Here is a 7,601-nt window from a genome sequence, read left to right as displayed (position 1 = left end):
CCACGCATGCCTGCCTTTCCCTTGCACCCTCTCCCCCGGCAGGGTCAAGCCCACCCTATCAGCCTCAGAAATCCTCGGTGGCTCCTATGGCAGCCCGCAGCCTCCTCCCAAACCCAGAGCACAAAGGCTCAACGCGGCGTTCCTGCTCCCTGCTCCGCGGGAACAGCTGCGCCGAAAAGACGCCGAGAATCCCTGCGAGGCTCCAAGGAAAAGATATTAACCCGGGAGGGGAGCAGCGGTGCTATAATAAAAAGGTTTTATAAAAGAGAGAAGCCACTGAGTGGATTAGCAGCCCAAACCTTGCTTGGCTTTTGGTCTCCTTTCCTCCAGCTCTCCTGCCCTGCCCGGCAGTCTGTGCTGATTCCTCCCCGCAAAGGGAAGCTCAGCTCCCAAATTTCAGACGGGTCTCCCCTGGGGGAGTCCCCCCGCAGCATGGGGCTGTGTTTCATGCATCCCAATCACCCAGAGGACACACACACACACATAGCTGGCATTTCACACTGGGTCAAACGAGCTCCCCAAAGCCTCCCCTCCAGCCTCAGAGCTCAGTGGGTGCTTGCAAAACAACCACAGCCACGTTACAGCCCCCAAGCAGTGAAGGCACACACTGGTCGCAGCCAGCACAAGGCGTGCAAGGACACATTCCCCTGCACAAACAGCCGGGGCGATGCTGGGCACGGAGCATTTGCTGCATGGGACCACCAGCTGTGCCAAGAATTTCGTTGTTTGGGGGTGAAGGGAACACGTGGGGCTCCTGCACCCGCAGCTGTTCCCTGCCCGCAGCCCTCCTGGCCACGCAGGGCATTTAAATTTTAAAGCACTCTCCCCACGGCTGTTTTCTCCTCCGTCTCCACCGGCTCGCACAGATCCCATCCCCGGGAGCTGCTGGTCCCCGAGGCACCCATGGGCTCGCTGGTGGCCAAGCTCCTCCTGCCCACCATCAGCACCTTGGTCTTCCTCCCCACCATCAGCATCGCGGCCAAGCGGCGCTTCCACATGGAAGCCATGGTCTACTTCTTCACCATGTTCTTCGTGGCGGTAAGGGACCCCGGGTTTCCTTCCCCCTCGCATCAGGACCCTGCTGGGAAGGGTTGAGGGGTCTCCTAGAGGCATGGAGTGACCCCTGGGACATCCACTGCTGGTTATCTACCACCCTGCATGGTGCTGAGCGGGGCGTTCCCCAGTTGGGGTGTGCTGAGGGTGTCCTCGTGCAGGGTTCGTGGTGTTCGTGGTGGTGAGGTTAGCAGAGGGTCTGGGTTCATCGCGGTGTTCTGGAGCTGGTTTTCTGTGTTGTACAGCTGGTAAATGCCCATGATGGATTTGGGATTTAAATTGAATGCAGAGTATCTTGCTACGGCTCTCTCATTTTTAGCTGAAAGCACGTAGTCCGAGTCTTGGTTTTGCAATTGCTAAATGGTGTGAGCAATGCTGGAGCCGGGGATTTTCTGCACTAGGACAGGCAAGGCTAAAAACTTGCTGCTGAGCTATCCAGAAAAAAATAAATAAAATAATAATAATAAAAATAAAAATAAAAAATTTAACCCTCTGACCTGGCAGAAAGGTTTGAAAGTGCCGGAAAGACCCAGATCCCACCTGCCTCCCTCATCAAGGGAATTACAAGTGGAGAAAGTCCCACGGCTGTAAGCACATGGAGCAATTCCTGCTCTGCTCCCAGCAGCAGGGCACTTCATGGTGCTGCTAAGTGCCTCGTACTCACACGGGCTGAGCACCCAAAGCAGCATCTCTGCTGCAGGAGGTCCCTGATTGCCACCACGGCAGCAATCTGCTAAAGAACAGGAAGGAAAATAGCCCAGCAGGACAATTAGCATCGCATTCACCTCTGCCCAGCACAGCTCTCAAGGCATTTCAGGAGGCTCATCGCGTCCCTTGCCCGAACACGGAGAAACTGAGGCAGGGAGCAGACAGGCAAAAGCTCCTCCACAGCAGCCACGCTCTGAACCACTATTCCTGAGGATCCACTCTTTACGCCTCCACCTAAAGCACAATGCAGGGGGAAAATTTCTGCCAGTTCCATAAAAACTACAGTAGTTAATAAAACCGTCCCGGCCGAGCCCCCTCCTCGCCGCCCCCCCCCCTCCTCCCAGCTCCCCAGGGAAGCCAGACAGCTACGATTTCATTTTGCGCTGGGCTCGCGTCTGCTCCACCTCCCCGAGAAGTCAATCGGAAAGTTGGCAGCAGGGCGAGGGGAGGCGGGACAGGTCCTCAACGAGGAGCCTGAGGAGGCGAAATCTCTGCGCCTGGGGAAGGGGAGGCAGCTGCTGCCCGGCCGGGGGACAGGGGGGCTGCAGCTGCTGCTGTCACCCTTTTTACAGCATCCCCCTCCCCGAGGTGCAGGGGAAGCACGCGTCCATCCCCGACAAGTGCTGTGACGCCGGCCAGAAACACGCTCTTTGTCCTCCAGCCTTTCTCCCCCATCTCCAGGCTCCCCGAACCCAACCTCGAGCAGAGAGCAGAGCGATGGCCCCGGTGCAATTGTTTCTAGAGACCACAGCGAGCCAAAGGACTCGCAGCCATTCCCATTATAAATAAGATCAGCATCCCCAGCGGGGCATGACAGTGGGGATTGCGCCAGGGGCACCTTGCCAAGCGGTGCAGGGACTTCTTCAGAAAGAGCAGGGCTGGTGCTACCAGTAGGAAACGAGCGGGGCCGGGAGCTGGGAGGAAAAGGCGAGCGCCAGGCAGGAGCATTCCTTTGATCGCACTGGAAAATTTCTCTTGGCTTGGTCTGCATCTGTGTTGCATGACAATGTCTTTTTGCAAGTATCCCCATCGTAGAGCCATCGGGCAGCAGCATCTAACGGCCAGGGACTGGTGGGTTTGCAGGGGATGCACCCCGTGAATTCCCCGTTGTTCAGACTCCGGCCACATAAACCCCAATTAGCCCGGACGGTGACCTTGGCATCCAGACACATTTCATCGGGAAACTCATTTGGAAGTCTTTTACAAGAATCTTTCGCAATTTGAACGAAAACCCTCAGCTCCCCTCCTGCTGCTGGAGGAAGGACTGTCCTGCATGGTCTGGGTCTCGGGCAGAGCAGCACGGTCTGCAAACCCCAAATTCTGGCACAGGTAACTTGTAATAGGACAGAAGAAAGCTGATTCTCAGGTAATTTGTGATGAAGAAGGACAATATCTCTCACATAGATTCATTACTGCATGTCGGTGACCCTGGTGGATTTGAGACTGCTCAGTGCCATCATTTCAGCAGCCACACAAGGACCGTTTCAAACCAACCGATAAGAGCAGACGTGTTTTATTTTATCTTCCTGATCTGTGGGCAAGCATTTAGCTTTCTAACGCCTTCTATTTTTTTATAGATTTACCACGCATGTGATGGCCCCGGCTTATCAGTGCTGTGCTTCATGCGCTACGATATCCTGGAGTACTTCAGCATCTACGGGACAGCTCTGTCCATCTGGGTGTCCCTGATGGGTAAGCAGGGGTCCCTGCAGCGCCTGGCATCTACAGGGGGGGCTGAGGGCATCGCCAGTGGGTGCTGGGTGTCGTGGGTCAGAAAATCACCCGTTTCTCCTCATTTTCCCCATGCCAGGCCCATCAGTTTGTCTGCTGAAGGCCTGCTTCCCAAAGGACATCCCGTCCCGACGGGGGGCATTAAGAAGTGCAGGGCCTGCCACTTCCCTCGGTAGCAAGCAAATCCGGGTGATTTAGCCAAAACAAACATATCTCCCCGGTTTATCAGGTCTGGGCTGACAGGAAATATTAGATCTGATTAGAAAAGGCAGAAAGATATTTCACTTGCTTTCATGAAAAATCCCGACTCTAACATGATTCAGTTTCCCTTGTCCCATTCTCCGTTTTTCCCCTTTTGGTCCTCATTTGCCACTGAGACAAAATGTAACAGAGATGAACAAAATGAAAGAACTGGAGAAGGATGAAGCCTTCAAACCTGTTATTTCCCAATCTTGTCGGCAAACTTGAGGAAAGGACAGGAGCATTTCTGACAGAGTAGGCAAGGGGCAGGATGAGCCTCCTTGCTTTCCTCAACAAACCGAGGCCACCAAAAGCAACCAGGACCTCCCTGTCCCCTCCAGGCCCTGGGGACGTAGCAGTGTCCCCATGGCATCACCACATCACCCACAGCACCTCTGTGCTCGGTCAGAAAGGGCAAGGACAGGAACCATCCCCAGAGGACATTCTTAAGCAGATAACGGCCGTGTCAGGGTAGGTCAGAGCCGGTCCAGACGCTCTGGCTCCTTGCAGCGAAATTCGACTTGATTGCTTCATTACTGCATTCAAAACCTCACCAAAAAAATAAAAACCCCGGACTAAGATGTTTAAAATATTGACCCACAGGGAAACAACAGAGATTAAAATGCGGACATTATCCCTTAGCCAAACTCCCTATAAAAACACGATCCAAGGACATGGAAGGTGTGGTGACTGAAGCCCAGGGAAGCCTCTCGCTGTGGCTTGTAAAGCCCGAGCGCACATGTGCGGACGCAGACCCTCGGGCACGCTTCCCGGAATGCAAATCCAGGACAGCCATAACACAGCTGTGCGAGCTGGAAAAGCATGGAGCCCACTGGGATCCATAACTTTTATCAGTTATTACCCCATTCTGTGCTAAACAAAAGCCTCTAATAATTCACTTGCACTGGCGACTTCCAGCTTGCAAAGCCCAGGCAGGTGCCGGCGTCGCCCGTCAGCCCGGAGCCCCGTCCCCACCGCAGCCGGCAAATTTGGGAGGGCTGGGGAAGCAGGAACGAGCCCAGGAGCTGAGCACGGCTGCAAGCACCCTTGTGTTTGGCCCTGAATTTTCAGTCGAGGAGGCAGCAGGCTCTGCTGGAGGTCAGCCCTGAAGGTTTGGGGAGTGATTTGGGCAGAGCTGGATGCGCCTCTCCCTCTGGCAGCAGCTGTGACTGGGGGTGGGCTCTGCTCTGAGCAGCCCCCAGAGGTTCAGCTCCTCCAAGCACGGCCTCGACGTCTCCCTCGTGCAGCCAGCTTCAGGGTGCCAGGACCAGAGAGCAGGCTCTGCCTAGTCCAGGGCCACTCGGTGTCCCCAGGTGTCCCCAGGTGTCCCCAGCTGCCACCCCCAAGCCCTGTCACACACTGTCACAACACTGAGCATATTTCTAAAATCAGCTCCTGGAGACACCACTCAGATACCCAGGGCCGGCTCACTTTGCCCCCTACCTGCCTCAGTTTCCCCAGCTGAGAGATGTAAGAAGGGAAAATCAGGCCTGGATCCATCCCTGGGGATCCCAGAGCAGACCCCAGTGAGGTCTGGGGGTGCAGCAGTGCCCCGAGCTGCTCGCCCCACAACAGGAGGAGCGGAGATGGGCGAGCCCAGGCTCCTGTGCTCTGTGCCCCGCAGCCCTGGCTGAGTTCGACGAGCCGAAGAGGTCGACCTTCGTCATGTTTGGTGTGCTCACCATCGCTGTGAGGATCTACCACGACCGCTGGGGCTACGGCGTCTACTCGGGACCCATCGGGACCGCTGTCCTGGCGATCACTGTGAAGTGGGTACGTTAGGAAGGGCACAGGGGGGCTCTGCGGGATGCTGGTGCTTTCCCTGCCCTCAAGAGGTTTCTTCCCGAGGTCCAGCTCCTCCAGCAAGGGAATTAAACAGGGCTCTGCTCTTCCAGTGCTGAAGCAGAGACTGGGTTTGCAAGGGAATGCATGTCCTTAGCTGGTTTTTGGGTTGAATGTCAAGAAACCAGCACTGTGAAGTGATGCAGGAGAAGCCAAAGCAGCAGGCAGGCAGAGGGCTCGCCCCAGACAGCCCTGGGAGCGGGCTGCAGGCTTCACGGGGTTTTATTCATGGGATCTGGGTGTAGAGCAGCCAGCTGAAGCTCTTTGGTGTGCTCTGTCTGTGCCTCCAGCTACAAAAGATGAAGGAGAAGAAAGGGCTGTATCCAGACAAGAGTGTCTACACCCAGCAGATCGGTCCTGGCTTCTGCTTCGGGGCGCTAGCGCTGATGCTGAGGTTCTTCTTTGAGGTAATTGTTTGCACGCTAAATCCCACTGACTTTGCAAGGTGCAGTGGCCATTACCAAGCCAGGAGGTCCCCCCTTGAGCCCCAGCTCTGTATCCAGCCTCAGACAAACATCAGCTCGGGTTTGTGTGTGGGGCTCTGCAGGACCCCTCGATCCTTGTGCCCACCCCAGACCATGCTCCAGGCACTGTGGTCTGGATAGAGCAGTGGTTTTTTTTCCTCTTTTTCCCTGTAAGTGGGTTATAAGGACACCAGCCACTTTTCCTTCAGCCATATGTGGTCCTTGAAGTACTTTTGTCGAGCGGGAGTGGCCACTTTTGGACCTGGGGCACGGGTGACTTGAGGACATCTCGCGTATCCACCGCAGGGACTGGATACAACCCAGGCATGGCTGGATCCAAACCTTGCTCACGCCAAGGAAAAGACTCCGTGGGCCCCCCAGGGCACTCAATCCCACATTTAACCTTTTGCTCTTGTCGCTGGCCAGTCCTCCTGTCCTGCATAAGGGGGTCTGTCTGTCCTGGAGAGGGGGGGAAGGCGGTGACCCCCCTGCCACAGCTGCTGGTCCCGCCTGCGCTCAGCCCCACTGTTACGGCTGCATTGGGAGCCACGAGATACAACCTCGCCGTCATCCCCAAGGATTATTTTTCAAAGCATTTAGTAATTGCAAATTCTAGCAGAACATAAAAATGTCACTTAGCAGAAAGTCCATCCCCCCCCACCGCGCCCTGTCGTCCCCTCCCAGCCTCCCGGCCTCATCCTTTGCAGGGTAATGAAACACTTCATTCATGAATTGGGAAACGTGCAAATTGGAATGTGTTAAATCCACTTTGCCTTTTTTCGAAGGCTGGAAATCCTTTCTTCTCTGACAGCAAAAAGAGGCAGAAGGCTCAGGAATATATATTTTTTTAATCCTTTCCCTTTGCCTACTTGCAGAACCCCCGTGTCTTGCACCCACCACCAAGCCCAGCAGCTCCCACTAACGCTCTCCCTTTGCAGGAGTGGGACTACACCTACGTGCACAGCTTCTACCACTGCGCCCTGGCCATGGCCTTCGTGCTGCTGCTGCCCAAGGAGAACAAAAAGGCTGGGGGTGCTGGCACCCCTGCCAGGCTGGACTGCTCCACGCTCTGCTGCTGCGTCTGAGCCCACGGCACCTGCCCCTGCGCCTGGGCACTGGAGGGCTGCGACCACGAGCAAGGTGCTGCCTGCTGTGCTCTCCTGGGGACCTTCTCCCACCAGCTCTACGCACACCCTGGGCTTCATCTTTCCACCGTCACAACACCTTATGTGTTTCCAGTTTGCTAAATTCCTGTACTTCTCCCTGGAGGAGCCCTTGTCAGGGATGTGCTTCTGTCCTGTGGCCCAGCAGCAGGTGCTGGGGACCTTGGTGTCCCTCCGTGTGCTCTCGGCCACATCACCTCCTGTCCCCTGTGCTGGCCTAGGAGGACCCAAGACGTCCCCTAATGCAGGTTTGCCCAGCCTGAGCGCACAAGGCTCTGTTTGTAACGCCCGGGGACCAGAGCCTGTATTTTTGTGAGATATTTCCTATTTTATTTATGCACTCTCTCGATGTAAATAATACTTATCAGCAAAGACTCTTTGCATGCGTGCAATACCAGCT

At 55.6% G+C, this 7,601-nt stretch overlaps 1 protein-coding gene across 1 annotated transcript; it reads left to right on the top strand.

Moving 5' to 3' along the window:
• Window positions 1-903: 903 nt before the first annotated feature.
• MYMK (myomaker, myoblast fusion factor) lies at window positions 904-7,123 on the top strand. Its single transcript, XM_032200008.1, has 5 exons — window positions 904-1,038; window positions 3,339-3,453; window positions 5,357-5,505; window positions 5,865-5,981; window positions 6,977-7,123. The coding sequence occupies exons 1-5, from the start codon at window positions 904-906 to the stop codon at window positions 7,121-7,123; spliced, it is 663 nt and encodes a 220-aa protein (XP_032055899.1).
• The last annotated feature ends 478 nt before the right edge of the window (window positions 7,124-7,601 follow it).

The sequence above is a fragment of the Aythya fuligula genome, chromosome 19 (genome assembly GCF_009819795.1).
Source record: "Aythya fuligula isolate bAytFul2 chromosome 19, bAytFul2.pri, whole genome shotgun sequence".
NCBI lineage: Eukaryota > Metazoa > Chordata > Aves > Anseriformes > Anatidae > Aythya > Aythya fuligula.
The sequence above is the reverse complement of the archived record's forward strand: the minus strand, read 5'-3'. Positions and strand labels throughout refer to the sequence as shown.

Coding starts and splice junctions, on each gene's coding strand:
- MYMK (XM_032200008.1), top strand. CDS start 904: ATGGGCTCGCTGGTGGCCAAGCTCCTCCTGCCCACCATCAGCACCTTG. Junction 5,506..5,864: donor TGGCGATCACTGTGAAGTGG/GTACGTTAGGAA, acceptor CTGTGCCTCCAG/CTACAAAAGATGAAGGAGAA. Junction 5,982..6,976: donor TGCTGAGGTTCTTCTTTGAG/GTAATTGTTTGC, acceptor CTCCCTTTGCAG/GAGTGGGACTACACCTACGT.